Source organism: Taudactylus pleione, unplaced genomic scaffold (assembly GCF_031769625.1).
Source record: "Taudactylus pleione unplaced genomic scaffold, aTauple2 ptg000100l, whole genome shotgun sequence".
Taxonomy (NCBI): domain Eukaryota; kingdom Metazoa; phylum Chordata; class Amphibia; order Anura; family Myobatrachidae; genus Taudactylus; species Taudactylus pleione.
Window position 1 is genome coordinate 695,821 of NW_028284502.1, and position 18,349 is coordinate 714,169.

The window sequence follows — 18,349 nt, forward strand, 5'->3', positions numbered from 1 at the left end:
CCCACAGTTCATACAGTGCACCATTGTAGTGCTCCCAATTTATATTATGCCACTTCACAGTGCCCCAGTCCATTTTATACCATATTACAGTACCACTCAGTTCATATTATGCCACATTATAGTGTCCCCTCTTCATATGTCTTGAGTTCATATTGTGCCACATTGCAGTACTCTATATTATACCACATTATAGTGCCCTCCAGTTCATTTTATACCACATTACAAGTCCCCCTTTTCATTCTAAAATCCACTAAACACATAATTCATTAAAAATGCTATGTAACCCCATTTTGGCTTTGCAACTGGTAGGACTCAGTTGATTAGCAGGAAAATTTGGGAATTTGGTGGACAACTAGTGTAGATGACCTGTGTCCAGGTCCCCCTATGTTTCTGGGCCCCATAGCAATGGCACCTCCTGCACCCACTATAGCGACACCCATGTCACTGCCTGAGTGCCTGCCCATCCACACATCTCTCTAGATACACGTCCATACCAATACTCTTAGGTATGTGAATGGCAGCTCAGGCACTCTGCTAACAAGCCTAAACTGCAGATTGCCTTCCAGTTCTTATTTATATAAAATTGTAAACCTGATGATTTTTTCACCAAACTAAAAAAAAACCCTATATCTATCTGCGAGTTTGCACTTCTGGTACAGACACTTTAGAATGTTTTATTCTATCTTTAGCATTTGTGTTCTTATTATGATTATATGAGTGGACGGATTCATCTGACATAAAAATAGTTTTCCATTTTTACAATCCCCCTATTATTGCCGGCGTAGATCATACTTTGTGCTTTTACAACTTTCCTGCAGCTTTTTAAGTGAAAACTGTTAAGATAAATCATGTCCACAACACAACCCATAAATATTTAGCAGTAATAATCTTCTGTTCTGCAAGAATGTACAAACAATGCCTGCAGTTTTATTTTGCTTTGTAGGACATTTTAGTGAAGTGATTACCTGCTGTGGCCTTGTTTTCTGTCCACACTAAGTTCTTCCCCTTAACGACAACCACAGTGAGGCGTTCGGCAGTAGGGAGGTAGCTGAGGGACAGCAGAATTTCTCCTACAGTATCTGTGGTCTGAAAGACAATATTGTGGTTTTCCATCATAGATTTTCATATAGTCTTGTATTTACCAATATACTGTATATACAGATATAAAGACAAATGTTGTAGCTGAACATAACCTTTCTACTGTAGTTATGGTAGCCACAGGCCTTGCATAATAGTGGAAATAACCATTAAAACAGAATTTAGTTTATCTTCTGTGCAGTTTTCGACTACTACCAAGCAAAGCAGCTACATGTATTAAATTGCAGCAGGACGAATCTGATGGTGAATTGGACAAAACAACTCATATCTAAATAATGGCTTGGAGAGGATCTCTCTAGTCTGACTCTGTCCAATACATTCCACATATGCAAGGTCTTAAATTAGGCAGAGTTGTTCCAACCCAGGCCAGACGCCGTTTACACTGGGCCTTCGATCCGGGTTATTCCTGGGTCATCCCCGTTCACACTGAATCTGAGTCTGCCCTGCTAAACTTGTGAGGTCATAAAAAGTGAGAGGTGACTGCTCCACAGCCACCAATCAGCTCATTTTAGGCATGACCTGGGTCGGACAACCCGGGTCGTACCATTTACACTGCACCATTACCCAGGTCCATTCCGGGTCCAACCCTGGTAGCCCAGGTCACTTGACTAGAGTTATTTTTCAGCGACCCTCTTCCACTGAGCCGCTACCTGGGAAGACCCAGCAATAAACCGGCTTATTGCAGCAGTGGAAAAGGGGTATAAGTAATTCTGCTGGGGCTTGTGCTCGTTCTCCGCGTCCCTGATTACTGGTTATGGAATACTATTACACATTTAAAATAAAAGTAAAAAAAATAATAATAATTAAATAGAAATAACCTTATTAACATCTTGCAGGTATATCCATGTATTGAAAGGACGAATTGTCAAATCCAGGTCTGATAATTTCAGTTCTGCTACTCCCGTGCTGACATTCCTTTCATCCCCATCTATTCCAAAAATAGAGAACCTCAGGCTATTTTCTTCCAGTGCCAGCGGATCGAGAGGAATAGAAAACTTTTCATCAAACAGGACTGAATAAGCGTTTCTCTGTATCTGTCAAAACAAAAATGGTAAGCGCATGTCAAAACAAGGTACTTAATGGGAACTGTGCGGGGTGAAATATTTAAGTCTCTCTGTGCCAAATTCAAAATCTGTAATTTTGTTTTGAGACAAAACAAAGTAAGTGACAGTTTATCAAAACTCGGTGTGATTGCTGCAGCCTGCAGACTGCTGTTTGCGGCTTGGCAAAACCTGCTACAGTTCACTCCAGATAACATATAGCACAGCCCTTTACAGTGAGAGGAATAAAACCACACACACATATTACGTATTTTCCCCAAACATGTCACTATTGATCTCTGATGCTTATTTACAAAAGTGCACAAGTGTGACCCTGCACCATAAAAGCTATTTTGTGCCATCACCCAACGACTGATGCACTCAGTTATACGGATAAAGGTTATGTACTGTAGAATATGCAGGAGTGCAAAAGTTTGTACCATCAAGAAGAAGAGAATTGTGGACATAAGTGGGCTGAGTGCATTAGGGTTTCAAGGAATCTTTTTACTCAAAGTTTATTTGAAAATGTACTTTGATGTCTAACTCATTTTGTATAAGGGGCATTTAGGTATCCCCTATCTATTATACTAATGGATAATAAGCCACTGGAAAAGCAAAAAGTGTTCACTCCAGGGGTTCCAATCCGTTAATTACTGTTTTTGAAGAGCGCATACTGGTAACTTCTGGCAGTTAGTTTGAATTATTTTTGGGGTGTACCCCCCATAGAGGTGTTAGCCCCACACTGATGGACCTGGGGCTGATTTTCTCTGTTGTAGGGGGCATACTTGTATTATCCATGTTACAAGCTGTCTTGTGTTGGGACTGATTACGGACATGGGGAGAGGAGTGTAGTCTGTATTTTACATTACACGATTCAGAAATAGATGGAATCGCATAGACGCACGAAAACCGCTGTGCAATTGCGTCCATTTAAAATGCAAATATAGAAGGAGGTGTCAAATACCTCCTTGCTGCATCTGCGTGATCGCAGCGCTGCAAAGAGGTCACAGCCCGGGATGACTATCGAAACAATCGTGACCATCGGTCACAATTGTCCCTTCAGCCAGGCTACGGTAGCTGAAGCTTGCCGCAGCCTGACCGGGTCCTGGCAGCTTGCGAGGCTAGGAAGTCTGCATGCACCCATGCAGACCCTGGCCTTGTTCCTCCTGAAAAACAGGGGTGACACGCCCCCCCATTTTGGGGAACGCTGCCCAGAAACCCCCCCCCGCTCCACTTCCTAAATGCCGCAGCCTGTCAACCAGGCTGCGGCTGTGAGGTTCTGCGAGGGAACTCGCAGATGGAGCGATCTCGCAGATGGAGGGCTGCACATGTGCAGTACACCTCCTGCGCATGCACAGTCTTCCCACCATCGGAGATGTGCGATAACCATCGGATTAGCAGACATCTCTGAATCAGGCGATAAGTTCAAAGTGCCTGTTGACTTTTACCGTGTGTGACTAATATATGCTGTGTGTATGTCATAATATATATATATATATATATATATATATATATATATTGTGATAGGATCATTGGTAAAGTGGTCTGTGGCAGGTACATTTGTCCCAGATTCCTGTCTTATGTGTTTTAAACCTCCAGGAGAAAGTCTGCAGTGTAGCAGGCTTGAGTCTCGGCTTTTTGAAAAGCCGGGTTGGGACCTGGGGGTTGTGGGTGAGAGGAGAGGGAGGGCTCCACCCACGGCCACTCCAGGTTTTGGTTCTCTTAGCCTAGTAACAGGCTTGTTAGGGTTTCCACCTGAGAGTGGCCAATATAAGCCTAGTGTGTTGAGGGCTGATTGTCTCACCTGGGAGAGCAGACAGGGAGTTTGCTCAGAGACACTTGAAAACCTAACTGTAAGTGTTTTGCTGTGCCCTTGTTGCTGGTGAGGGCATTAGGCCCTGCCAGGTTCTGGTAGTGAGGGAACTACCTGTGAAGTTAGTGCCCCGACAGGGCTAGGATTTATGTTTATGTTTTCTTTATGTTTGTTTCTGACATTGTACAATAAAGACTGGCGCCGACCAGCTTGTACTTGCATCCAGTCTGGCGTACTGTTTCCCAGCTGCTGTGTGTGAAAGGAAGGAGTCCTCTACCCAGGAGAGGGACCCCCTAACCTAACTGTGTCACAATATATATGTGTATGTGTGTGTGTGTTTATTTTTTTATTATTATTATTTTTCACCTTTTCGAACAATTCTATATTTTTCCGATATTGATTACTAAAGCCTGGTGGTGGGTTGTTCCTAGTGATATAACATAGATGGAGCACTTTTAAATAGAAAAGTGCCAGTGGCGTATCTAGAATGGGCGCAGGGTGTGTGGTGCACCCTGCACCCATGTTCAATACTCACCTCTTCGGAGTCCTGCGTTGGCAGCAGTGCTGCAGAAATCAGTAGGAAATTTCATCAGAAACATGGTAGAGAGGAGGGGGCCCACACGGAGACTGCAGATGGGACCCCTCCTCTCTTGAGGCGCCCCTGGAAAGGGCCCATGTATTCTCTCAATGAACAAACTTATAGTTCCAAAATAGCTGGAGAATCAGTTTTTTCTTGTTGTACTATATAGTATGCAGTAAATGTACCTTTTTTTTGGTTATATTTTTTAATTCTTATAAGTTGTAAGAAATCAGAGAAATCATTTCGGAAATGAATAGAATACAGTAGGCGTCCAGACTTAGCCAGAGGTTGAAAGCTACTCGTACATCTTGTGTCAGCTTGAAGCTTTTTCTAAGTACCGGCACCAATTGTCATAGAATGATAGCACAGTGGAGAGCCATAGGTTACACTGGAATACAGACAGCCACAAAACATACTTTAATTGGAACTGTCACCACGGTCATAGCACCTAAATTACCATAACAGATTGGCTGCTGCTTGTGAACTATGGGGGTGATTCAGCAGCTCGCTGCTGTACGCAGATTGCCAACAGTCGGGAATGTGCAGAATGGGTCCTGCGTGATCGGACGCAGAGTGGCAGCAGACTGTCAGTGATTGACAGTCTACTGCCAATTGGGGGTGGGGAGGGAGTGGCGATGGCCTCCGTATGCCAAAGCAGAGGTCTCCGCCGTTGGGTGGGTGTGGGGGGGGGGGGAGGCTATAGTTCAGGATCTCCATGGGCAGATGCAGGCTTCCTGGCCTCTTCTGGACATTTGTGATGGAAGCATGCAGGCCAAGATCAAGCAGACGCAGCTCAGATCATTAACGCATGAGGGAGGTATGACGCTCTCAGCTGCATTAACATAATAGGAAGGATGGAATGCTTGCATGCAGCTTTGCAAGTATGTCCAGTGCGGACTCACCCGCTATGAGCTGTTTGCAAGCACACAAGGCCAAAATGTACCGGCAACCCCCTGCTTTCATGTGACATCTATTTTTTTGCTCAGTGCACCTCCAGTACTTTTTAAGTTCCACACACATAAAAGCATATCTCTATTTTGCTGCAGCTGCCGAGTAGTGCAGAAGGCAGACCATCTACTGGCAATGGTGCGACTCCAAGGTGTTTAGCTGTGTGCATATAATAAATCATCTCCTCTGCAGTCACACTGTTCTTAGGATCCAACTATGAAAATGTGGCTCCTGCAATACTTTCACAACTCATTCTAGCTACATTACTATGCACATTAGATTATATGCAGGCCACTGAAAGCAACCACAGTACAACCACTTAGTGGCCCTTTCCCCTAGCTATGGCAAAAAAACTGAGGGGGGCAGTGGGGGGACTGCATGAACCACCCTCTCCCCTCAGGCTGCGCATACAGTTCAGCAAATGCCTGCTGTCTGGGTGACGTGCGAGTCCCGTGCATGGTCCAATAGAAAGCTACTATTCCGTGCAGTCACCTTTCAGTGCCCCCATCCAGGCAGATGGGGTCAAAACTATTTCCACCATCATCATTATCGCCACTGCTTGGGTCCCCACAGAGGCCCAAGGCGTCACGCGTGCTCAAAAACCGCTGGGGAGGCAGTGAGGAGGGAGCCGGTCTTAGACAACTAGCGCTATCTGATGATGGCATTTGTTTTCGCAGGCAAACTCCAAAACTTAACGTTTTCAGAGTTTGCTGAATATCAGGTGGTCCTATCGGAACCCCTGATGATGGATGGCCCGTTACCTAAAATATGTGGAAACTAGCATTTCTGCACGTGTAACGGTAATCGGCCAATTAGTGATGATGAATAGGCCCCTTAAAGATTTGATGTAAAGGCAATACATGCAGCAAACGCCACTTGCAGAAAAACAGCCAAAAAATGCTGATTATCGGCAATTACTAAATATAAACCCCCCCCCCCCCCCCCCCCCCATTGCCTCTGCTTATAGCTTACAAGCTTTGAACTAGGGAAACCACAGAAACTAATTGTTTTGCAATCTATTTCCACTGCTAATCAACTCTGCTATCGATCTCTTCATCTGGAAGATCATGTTCTCCCTGTTCAAAAGGAAGCTACAGGCTCTGAAGCAGGTGTAAGGCAGCTGAAATATGTATTTAAATTAATTGAGAATAAGCCCATGAGTGTGTTAGAATTGTTCACTTATTTTAAATTTGTCACATACTTTACATTAAAATTGGATATTATCCTGTTATCTGCGTGGTGTGAATCCAAAGAGACCTTAGGAATGACAGCTGTATCAGGGCCGCTGAAGAATACTGATCATTTTACTCGGTTCTGCACTTCTGCTCTCTACATTCCTATCACAGGTGAACAATCTTACAGTATTAAGTATGTGATGTACCATTGCCAGGGACTTGCCAACCAAGGGGGTGATTTATCAAACCTTCTGAATAGTACCAGTGGAGGTGTTAGCCATCTTAACCAATCAGATTATAGCCAGGGTCAGACTGGCCCACAGGGGTAAAGGGGAATTCCCCGGTGGGCCCCACTGTCTGAGGGCCCCCACTCTCTCTTGCAGGGGTCATGTTCCCAACTATGCAATGAAAAAAATCCATTCTTTGTTTTCTTCTATAGAAAGTACACCAAATTGCCTAATGGTTAGCCAAGCAACTGTGGTGGTTGCCCATAAACCTTCTGGTGGATGATCACACCACTTAAGCATGAGCCCTTAGTACTTAATTTTCCCGGTGGGCCCTTTATGCCCCAGTCAGACACGGATTATAGCTATAATTTTATAGACTGTGGCCTGGGGTCTATTCATTTAGAACAGTGTGTGCAAAGTGGTAATTCTCACTCTATATCACATATCGATGTGATATATATACTGGGGCGTAGCTACCGTGGATACAGGAGGTGCGGATCCTATGAGGCCCACTGCACCTATGGGGCCCACCTCTCCCTGCACCCAGGGCCGTTTCTAGGGGCGGGCGAGCTCCAACCCCTGCTGGCTGCTGTCACCAGATAGGCTATCTGGACTTCGGCACTCTGCTTGGTGGGTGGCATTACACAGAATGACAGGACTGCTTTTCACATTATGTTTCGAAAAGTGTGTGGGGGGGTTGCATTTCGACTGTCAGTACTGGAAGCCATGTTGTTTGGAAGCTGCCCTGCATGTACCCAGCTCACCTCAGTGGCATAACACAGTGAGAGAAGAGAAGTGGCCGCTGATACCTCCTGCAAACTGCTTCTTAGTCACAGGCACACTTCAGCCTGTGACTAGGAAGCAGTTTGCTGCAGGGATCATCAGCATTGCGGGCCCCCGTCAGACTAACCAACAGCAACTCTGGAGCTCCCCCACACCAATCCCTCCTCTGATACGACTCTCCTCATTGATGCTGGGTGGGGGCGTGGCTGTGCTGATCATGCTAGGACAGTGGTGGCTAACCCTGACACTCCAGCTGCTGTGGGAATACATATCCCAGTATGCACTGCCAGAGTTTTGCTATTAGGGAATGCTAAATCTGTGGCAGGGCATGCTGGGACATGTTGTCAGGGGTGCCGAGACGGGGGGGGGGCAGCGGGTACAAATTGCGTGGGCTTGCTGGAGGGGCCCGTTGGGGGCCCGGGTCTGGCACCACCCCCCCTCCCTTCTACATCACAGCAGCCTAGCACATGCTGCTGTGTGCTGGGCTGCAGTGGGAGACTGCTCGCAGCTGGTAAGTAGCAGCTGGAGCAGTCTCCTATGCCTATGGGGGGAGCAATCATGCTGATCGCGCCCCCCATTGGATGTGCGCCGGGATGAGGGGCACACAGCGCCCCCTCTCAGCGCTGCTAAAAGGTTTTTTTTCTGTGTTTTTTTTCCTAAGTAGGCGTGGTCCCCTGCCCTGCGATTAGGCCATGCCCCCTGTCACCCGGACCCAGTGCGGCCCTGTATGTAGTCCAACAGCAGCTGGAGTGCCAGGGTTCACCACCACTGTGCTAGGACATGCCCGGACCACAGCCTCACCTCCTCCCAGCATCAGTGAGGAGAGATGGATCGCCAAGCCCAGGTGCTGAATAGTGTGAGGGGTGGATGGGATGGCATAGCAAGATCTATGTGGGCCCTGTGGAATTTTTGCTATGGGGCCCCAATAGGTATAGCTACGATCCTGGATATATAAGAATAATTTGTAGGCATGCACTAATACTTACCTTATTGGTGATGTCCTATAAAAGCAGCCTCTCCATGATGCCGGCAGGAATGAATTATCGCAATGAGATTACCTTTTGGTCACACTGCGCATGCACCGGCAGTGTTATGTACCCTAGTGTCTGCTCGTGCAATGGAACGCTGGATGATATAAAGGGTGCGAAACGAGTATGGGGAGGATGTAGGGAAGTATTCATCTGCCCTACTTTCTCCTAATGAGGGATTAGTTTTGCCTCATTACGCCAACCTGAGACAGCAAATTTCTACAGAGAAGAGGAACTTAAAGCTGAGCTTTCTGTTCTTCTGTGAATAGCTTTTCCCAATTCTAACACTAAGCAGGGGCTCCACTGGAGAAATATCAGACCTCTCCACGGTAATCCCTTCTCTGAATATTGCTGTACGAAGAAATGAAAACCCCTGGTTTTTTGTGCTAGTAGTGACTGGCAATGGTAAACAATGCCAGTTGTTACAGGAAGATATTACAGTAATGGTGCATACACTAGAGATGAGCGGTTCTGGTTCTCTGAGCACCGAACCCACCCGAACTTACAGATCTGAGGCGAGATCAGAGTCTGGCTCGGGTTTTCCCACCTGACTCAGATCTTAAACCGAGGCAAAACATCATCATCCCATTGTCGGATTCTCGCGGGTTTTGGATTGTATAAAGGTTCCCGCACTCACCACCATTTTCATTCCGGCTGTGGAGAGTGAAGAGAAAGCAGGGGCTGTGCTGTGCTGTTGTTGTCCATAGGGGCTGGCTGCTGTTGTTGACCATAGGGGCTGGCTGAGCTGTGCTGTGCTGTTGTCCATGGTGGTTGTGTTATCTATAGGAGCTGTGCTGCAGACAGAAGAAGGGTTCTTCAGTGGCTCCTGTGTCACTGCAGTCGATAAAAGGATGCTGCTGTGTTGTCCAGGGGGTGCTCTATCCATCAGGGGTGCTCTTCACCCCCAGTGCTGCCTGTGTCATTTATCAAGAGGCTGCTGCCTCGTTTAGGGGTGCTCTTCCCCAGTTTTAAAAATAGTTGGGTTTTTTTTGGGTGGTTGTGTGCATTAGCCGCGCTATAATTGCTTGGTGACACTGCTGCAAGACCGCAGTGAGTATGGAGGACAGTCGCATGACTGGAGAGCAGGAACCACATACCAGTTTTGTAGCTGCCTGTAGCAGTCATGATGATGATGCAAGGCCGTCAACGTCATCTATGAAGGCCGATGCCCAAGGGCTTAAGTCAGGCCATGTAAAATCAAAGAAAAAAAAAAAATCTAAAGCGAAGTCAGCTTTAGAGAAACAAAAAAATAGGCAATATGCCATTCACTACACGTAGTGGCAAAGAAAGGATAAGGCCTCGGCCTCTATTTATGACTGGTGGTTCTAGTTGTGATGATTTAAGCCATTCTGCTTGTAGTAAAGGTATAAAAAAAAATTCAAATTGTTAAAGATGAGTAAAACACCGGAACCAACTGTGTGCTCCGAAAAGCCACAGATCCCAGAGGAGAGTCCAAGTATGAACGCAGTTGCCATGTGTAAGCCTGACCTTTCTAGTACTGTACTTTAAGAGGATCCTCCTTCCACCATTTGTGTGCCTTCTGCAAATGTGGGGATAAGCAGCACAAGTCAACATGCTGACGTAGAAATAGAGGATGCTTCTGTGGAATTGCCCCAGGAGGATATTTATGTAGTTGGCGATAACAACGTGGATGATGAAGATGTTGATGCCAAGGATGTTTGTGTAAAAACTGTAAATCAGGCAACATGTGTTGTCCATGGTGGGAAAAATCCCATTGTTATCATGCATGGGCAAAGGACCAAAAAATCCACTTCTCATGTGTGGAATTATTTCCACCCAAATCCGGACAACCTTTGCCAAGCCATTTGAAACCATTGCCAAGTAACAGCGAGTAGAGGTAAGGACCTTAACCTTCTAGGAACCTCCTCCCTGTTACGTCACTTGCAGCGCATTCATAAAATTTAAAAGGGTTTTTCAAATTCAGAAACTTTGGCTAAAAAAAATGTAACAACAATCAGGCCAGTGTCACCTAGCTGCTCCCTTCTATCTGGATCCAAGCGCCTGCAATCTCCACCACTGACACCTGCATAATCATCAACATCCTCAATCGTGATCGAAAGTAGTTCTGCAACCAGTAAGAATGACTGACTCCTCTCCTATCCGTGGTTCCTCAGAAGGATCCTTGAGTGCTATGCCTGTTGCTGCTGCTGTGAGTGGGTCTTCATCCCAGAAGGGGACCAGGAGGAAGACTACTTTTAATTTAGCCAAACAATTGATTGTCAAACAATCCTTTGCAATGGGGAACAAGTATGACAGCAGACACCCAGTTGCACAGCGGATTACTGACGCCATAACAGCTATGCTGGTATTAGATATACGTCCAGTATACGCCATTAATGCAGTGGGTTTTACACAGTTAATGGAGGTCCTGTGTCCCCTCTACCATGTCCTTTCTAGATTCCTCTTCTCTAGAATAGCAATTCCCAATCTGTACAAGGACATTAAAAAAAGACATATTAATGTCCTCCAAAAATGATGTTGTGCCCACTGTCCACTTAACCACAGATATGTGGACAAGTGGGACAGGGCAAACTAAAGATTACATGACTGTGACAGCCCACTGGCTAGGTGTATTGCCTCCAAAAGTGCAAACAGCAGCAGCATCTAACACATGCCAGCTCATTCAGAGGCAGGCTACTCTGTGTATCACCGGTTTCACTAAAAAGGCATACCGCTGAGAACCTCTCAGGGAAATCATTGCAAAATAGCTTATCCCACTTGGACTCTTCTCTGGATTTGTGATTTCTGACAATGCCAGCAATATTGTGCGAGCATTACATGTCGGTGAATTCAAACACATCCCATGTTTTACTCACACAATTAATTTGGTGGTGCAACATTTTTTTTAAAAATGACGGGTGTGCAAGAAATGCTCTCGGTGGTCTGAAAGATTTCTGGACATTTTTGAAAATCAGCAACTGCATCTCGAAGATTGCAGAACCAGAATGAACTGTTGAATTTTCTCTGACATCAGCTGAAGCAAGAGGTAGTAACTAGGTGGAATTCTACCCTCTATATGCTTCAACGGATGGAAGAGCAGCAAAAGGCCATCCAAGGCTACACTATGGCCTATGACATAGGGAGAGGAGCGGGAATGGACCTTAGTCAAGCACAGTGGAGAATAATTTCCATGTTGTGCAAGGTTCTCAAACCCTTTGAACTTGACACATGTGAAGTTAATTTAGACACTGCCAGCTTGAGTCAGGTCATTCCCCTAATCAGACTTTTGCAAAAGCAGCAGGAGAAAATGAAGGAGGAGCTGAAACGGAGTGATTCCGCTAAGTATGTCAGACTTGTAGATCAAGCACTTCATTCGCTTCACCAGGATCCAAGGGTCGTCAATCTCTTGAAATAAGATCACTAGGTTTAAGTCATACCTTGTGTCTTTCTTTCCGATGAACATAAATCTGAAAAGATGCAAAGAGCTGTTGTTGAAAAAATTGTCAGCTCAAGCGGCACGTGACACGGCATCATCTCCTGCTTCAGTTTCTGCGGCTGCCAGGAAAAAAACTAAATTTACCTAAGAGACCCACTGCTGGTGGTTATGCAGATCAGTCAGCAAAAACTAATGACATCTGGTTGGGTCTGAAAGAACTACCTACAATAAGTGACATGTTTACCGTGACTTTGTCTGATACGGTCACCATTCAGAGAATGGTTGATGCCTATTTGGATACTATCCCTAAAATAATCATGTCAGATAGTCTGTTTCACTACTGGCAGGAAAAAGAGGCAATTTGGAGTCCCTTACACAAACTGGCTTTGCTGTACTTAAGTTGCCCACCCTCCAGTGTGTACTCTGAAAGAGTTTTCAGTGCAGCCGGGAACCTTGTCAGTGATTGGCGTAGGAGATTACTTCCTGAAAATGTGGAAAAGATTATGGTCACCAAAATTAATTACAAATTCCACAAGGAAGACGTTTTACCAGCAATTAAGTAAAAAAAAATACAGAAGCGTCTGTAATGGTGGATTCCACCGGGGACGAATTAATATTGTGTGAAGAAGAGGATGTACACACTGATGGGGATGACTATAACGACATCTGATCTTACCTATATTGTAAAGCCAGTTTGTGTATGGGATCATTGCCACCAATGTCCACTGCGCATTGGCAGCTTGTTTTGTGGGGGGTCCAAACAAACCAATAATTTCAGCCACAAGTCACTGTCGCTGAAGTGATTGGTTTGTTAAACTGTGAATGTCCTGTTTCATATATACAACATAAGGGTGGGTGGGCCCAAGGACAATTTCATCTTGCACCTCTTTTCTTTGCATTATGTGCTGTTTGGGGCATTGCTGCCTGACATTTTTAATTTTATGGTTTATGAATGTTCAGAAATTGTAATGGCCACAGACAGCATCTCCTTCATGCCACTCATTTTTTTTAAAGAATATTCTGAACCACCAAATTGATGGGGTGGGCGGAGAACTACAGGCTGCTTTCCTCTGATGTAAACAGCAAGTCTTGGTCCCATTATCCCTAACAACCTCCCTGAGTACAAACAAGTAAACGTCTGTTTACAGTATGTTCTAGCAGCACCTCCAAAAGCAAGGCCACCTCATTTTTTTTTTATTAGAGCATGATGTATAAAAAATTTAAAAACCTCCTCCAGATCATAGATGTATTTTAGGAACTGAAGAACTTGATCCTAGATTGATCTTCCCTCATAAATTTTTGTAAGAATCAAAATATTAAATTAAATAAATTAAAAATTAATCGATCCTTCGGTCCTTTCCCTGTCTGCAGTCCATAAACATTCCAACTCAGTTGGGCCTCTGACCTAGTTAAGGAAAGCATTCTTGGTTTTTAAAATTCCTAGGGGTCATATAGTTTATTAAACTGCTATCCTGTCTACCACTGCAATGCCACTCTGTGCCATGTTCAAAGCTGAACTGCCACATTACTGCCGCCCACTGCTGTCGCTTAGCTTAGTTTAGCTTGGAGATGAGATCATCTTCAAGTGCCGGCTCTGCTTCCTATGCTGTACGGGCAGGAGTGCCGTCCCCCCTCCCTCTTAAATCACACAGCAGCCCTGCACACGCTGATCACGCCCCCCCACGGCTTTGAGCTAGGCTGAGGGGTTCACAGCACCTCCTGCCCCAGTGCGCCACTACACAGCGATGCAAAAATATATATATTAAAAAATAAATAAAAACTAAGGGGGCGTGGTTACACCTCCTGCGATTAGGTGACGCCCCCTTCACCTGGGCCCGTCCTGCCCCTGTGTACAGGTCCCTGGTCACATGGACCCAGGTTACCCGTTCACACTGCACCGTGAGCTGTGTTGAACACGTGTTCATTACCTGGGTTGAAATGCCAGGTTGCTCACGACGGGTTATTTCAACTGGGCCCTTTCACACTGTACAACAACCCAGTATATTGCCGGCAGTGTGAAAGGGGTATTCTAGTGCCAGTCACCATTATCAGATGCCTCCTACTACTGAAATCCTTTCACAGAATGCTGACATAGGGGAATTTCCCCCAATATGAAATACTGTGGAGCAATTTGCGGCCAATTACAGTGTTCTGACAATGCTTTACATTAAATATTCCTCTATCTCCCTTAGCTCAGCTTTTTCTAAGCTTATGACCATCTGCTTGAAGAAATCTCACTCATTTCTGTATTCAAAGCCACAAACAGAAAATAAATCATTTGAGCATAGTTTACTGCATTGACATCTCCTATGTAAGGGTTGATACCTTCACTAACAATATAATTATAATTACTGTGTTATTGTGAAAAAAAAACAAAACCATAGGCCTTGTGTCGCATAGTCTGAAGTTATTGGCATCCGTGTTCTTCTGGCGCTTTGATGTATATAATTCCTATTTCTGTTTGTATATAAGCATAGGGGTAGATTTTACTGTACATTTGCAAACAATGTCATCCTGCTGGGTTTTAAATGACTTGAGCTGGGATTGCCACAGCAGGGATCAGTGATCACTGCTTCATTACAAGCTTAGTCTAATCGATAGAGTAAATGGACAGGCAGGCTGAGGTAGCATAGTTGCATAATATAGTTTCATCTCAGGGGACAATTAATTAAACTGACCTCGTGTTCTGCAAGTATCCAAAGCTGTGCAATTAGTGAGATAAATTTACTACCGTGTGATACACCAAGGGCATGTAAAGCAAGTGCCGGGAGAAGGCCTTTCAGAATTCACGGTAGAGATGTCATACCGTCATGGGGGGTGGGGAGATGTACTAATCCTTTGGAAAGAGATAAAGTGGATGGAGATAAAGTACTAGCCAATCAATCAGCTCCTACTGCCATTTTTCAAACAGAGCCGGTAAACTGACAGTTAGGAGCTGATTGGTTGGTAATTTACTTATCTCCACTTTATCATGTTCCAAGGCTTACTACATATCCCCCAGGAGATGATGGGAAATAATACTGCTCGGGTCCCTGTTATACCATCATGTTTTCATTGCTGCCACACAGGAAAGTGAAGAGGCTTGCCAAAATAAGAAGGCGACTATTTGGAATTTTTTTTAAGACAGTGACAGTTACCTCTCCTGAGAAGTTCTATGACCTACGGTGACTACATGTTTCTACAAAGAGTATATATTTGAACAGAAGCAACCCCAGTAGCTCTACCTCCTGAGGTCCAGCTACATACAGTATCTTATCGCTGTTTTGCCTGTTGCAGCCTCCAGTACCTACCAGTGGCAAATCAAGGAAGTAGGGGGGGAGAATCAGGATGATGGCCAACCAATTCCCCCATAACACTTCCCTCCTGCCTGCAGCAGAGTGCAAGTGTGCAGCCTACCTCCCCAAATCCAAGAGAGTGTTCAACAATCTTAAATATAGCAGAGAGATCCAGGAGAAGTGAATAATGGATTTTTAGACTTAGCAGTTATCAAGTCATTGGCCACATTAGTCAATGCAGTCTCTGTTGAATGTTGGAAATGAAAGTTGGACCGAAGTGGGTCCAATAAGTCAAGAAAGTGTGTGAGGCGGGTGTAGGCAAGTCTTTCAAGCAGCACAAGAGTTGAGAGATGGGATGGTAGTTTAGGTCAGAACCAGGTACACAAACAGCTACGCTGGGTGAAGGGGGCATGGCCTACTCTCGGGAGGCGTGACCATGCCCCCTTAGGGGAAAAAAAACAAAACATATTTTTGCACAAAGGGGGGGGGGGAGGGCTGTGAGCCCCTCAGCCTGGTGCATAGTCAGTCGGCCGCACGACCATTGTGATTGATCCTCCCACAGGCAGGAGACTGCTGCGGCCGCTGCGTAGCAGCCGCGAGCAGTCTCCCAGTGCAGCCCAGCACAGTGTGTGCTGGACTGCTGTGATGTAAGAGGGAGGGGGGCAGCGCTGGGCCCCTCCATTAGTACCCGTTCCCCCCCCCCCCCATCTCGGCGCCCCTGCTCCGAACTGTGGGGGTGATTCTGCTTAGGACGGAATTGCAAAGCTACCTGCGTGTAGCTTTGCAATTCCGTCCGTGCTAATATGTATGACACCCCCTGCTGCATTTGCGATCCCAGCACTGCGACCGAGGATGGCGCCGGGCAGCTGAGTAGCTGAGTAAGCCTCAGCTCACTCAGGCTGGCTTTCTTGTGAGGTTAGGAAACTGCGTCCGTGAACGCAGCCCCCGGCCTTGCCACTCCCGGAGAATAGGGCAGACATGTCCCCGTTTCTGCCAACGCCGGCTAAACCCCGCACCGCCCCTTAAATGCCTCTGCCTGTCAATCATGCAGGACCGGTTCTCTACACTCATACATACGGGAAATGCTGAAGTAGCCCCTGTGTTTTTTTTAGTTTGTTTATTTTTTTTTTTGGGGGGTGGGGTGGGGTTTGTTTGAGAGAAAAAGATTACAGATTTTAGTTAAGGTTATGGTGCATACATACAGTCAGATTTTCCTTCAGATTTGTACAATAACGATTTTAAAAATCGTTCATATCTGAAAGAAAATTTGACATATGTCCCTGCAATGATGAACGATGTGCGTTCCCATTTGTCAGATAATGATATCTGACATCTGATGTTAATTGTGATGCATACGAGGCGCAAAATAGGAATTAATGGATTTTAATGATTAAAGGTAATAAGAAGAGTGAACAGTATAGCAATGCATTAATAAATACCAATAAAAATAACAATAAAAAATTAATCCATAAATAGTCTAAAATGTAAATAATTCAGCTTAGGCCTAGATGCATTTGATCAATGTAAAATTAGATTGTATGACAGCCCTGACGAAGGCCGCATTTGATTGGACGGGCGAAACGCGTTGGCCACGCCCCCTGGAAGGAGCGCTACCCGGAAGAAGGGATCCGATGGTGACACAGGCGTGCACGCTCACCGCCGGCTCTCCCCAACCTTCAGCGGCTGCTGCATCGCGGGACCCACCGAGAACGGGTTTCCAACTTTGTCATCAGGACTCGGTGAGCAACCAGAGGGAGGCAACATTACATCCCACAGATATCAGCACAAAGGTAGGAGGTGCGCGCACCGCCCCATTCATGCAAACTATCTGGAAAGTCTCACTATATCTTCGAGACAACGGAGAGAGTTTAAAGTAAAGACTGGAGACTGTTTTACCTGACTGAGGGGCCTATTCATCAACACTAAAATAATGTTTTTAAGGACATTTTCCTTAAATAACGTTATTTTGGTATTCATGAACAGACTTCAGATATCTCCTTGCTAAGTTCCCCTGCGTTAATTTCCACACTCCCCATACATTAGTATGGGGATGTGGAAATTATGGTATTCATCAAATTCCGAAAATTATCAATTTTCGGAATTTGATGCAGTTACTATTCGCCACTGTGAGGTGGCGAATAGCAGAATCCACTTACCTGTATCAGCGTGTGCAGGTCCCCCGACGAGTCCCTCCGGCGCTCTGCTCCGTCCTCAGGCTCCGGAGGCTGGTCGGACATGTGTGCTCCCCAGCAGAGCACAAGAACGTTTCTAATCTGTCATGTGGTCTGCTGGGAAACCACATGACAGACCAGCATGACGGAGCCGGAGGCTGCTGCGTGGACAGGTAAGTCGGGGGGGATGGGAAGGTGAGCGGAGGGGGTCGGGGGGGTGGGGGTGGGGGTACGAAACTTAACGCATCTGTAGGCAGTGCTGCGCATGCGCTGGTTTTACAGATGTAACAGCGCATGCGCAGCACTGTTTCCAGATGCGATAAGGTAGTGTAGGCAGGGAAAAGTATCTATTTCCTGAAAAGCTGTCATCGCAAAAATGACAGCTTTTCGGAATAGATACTTATGGAGAGGTGGAATGATGAATTCCACCTATAATTAGCTAGAACTCCATGAGAGTTCTAAAGCTAATTATCTCCATTGAATTTTTGCGTTTAATGAATAGGCCCCTGAATCCATATTGGGAAACCTGCATTTTCCAACATCCACCCATTCACCTGTTATGGTGAATTTTAATGACTGATGGTATTCTAAACAGCTAATTAATTAAATTCTGCAAACTACAGCAACTCAAAGGGATTAATATTAGGAGTGTGCACCGGCCACTTTTCGTGTTTTGTTTTTGGATCTGGATCTTTCTTCGTGTTTTGGATCTGGATTGGTTTTGCCAAAACCACCCTTCCGTGTTTTGGGTTCTGGATTTTGTGTTTTGGATCTGTATTTTTTTAAAAAAAAGCATAAAAACAGCTAAAATCAC

At 45.5% G+C, this 18,349-nt stretch overlaps 1 protein-coding gene across 1 annotated transcript in view; it reads right to left on the bottom strand.

Moving 5' to 3' along the window:
• Window positions 1-18,349, bottom strand: part of SYT12 (synaptotagmin 12) — a 116,247-nt gene that overhangs the window by 19,588 nt on the left and 78,310 nt on the right. The window contains exons 5-6 of the mRNA XM_088470397.1: window positions 1,917-2,132; window positions 966-1,086 (exon numbers count right to left, since the gene is read on the bottom strand). Coding sequence (XP_088326523.1) covers window positions 966-1,086; window positions 1,917-2,132 — 337 coding nt within the window. The remainder of the gene's footprint in view (window positions 1-965; window positions 1,087-1,916; window positions 2,133-18,349) is intronic.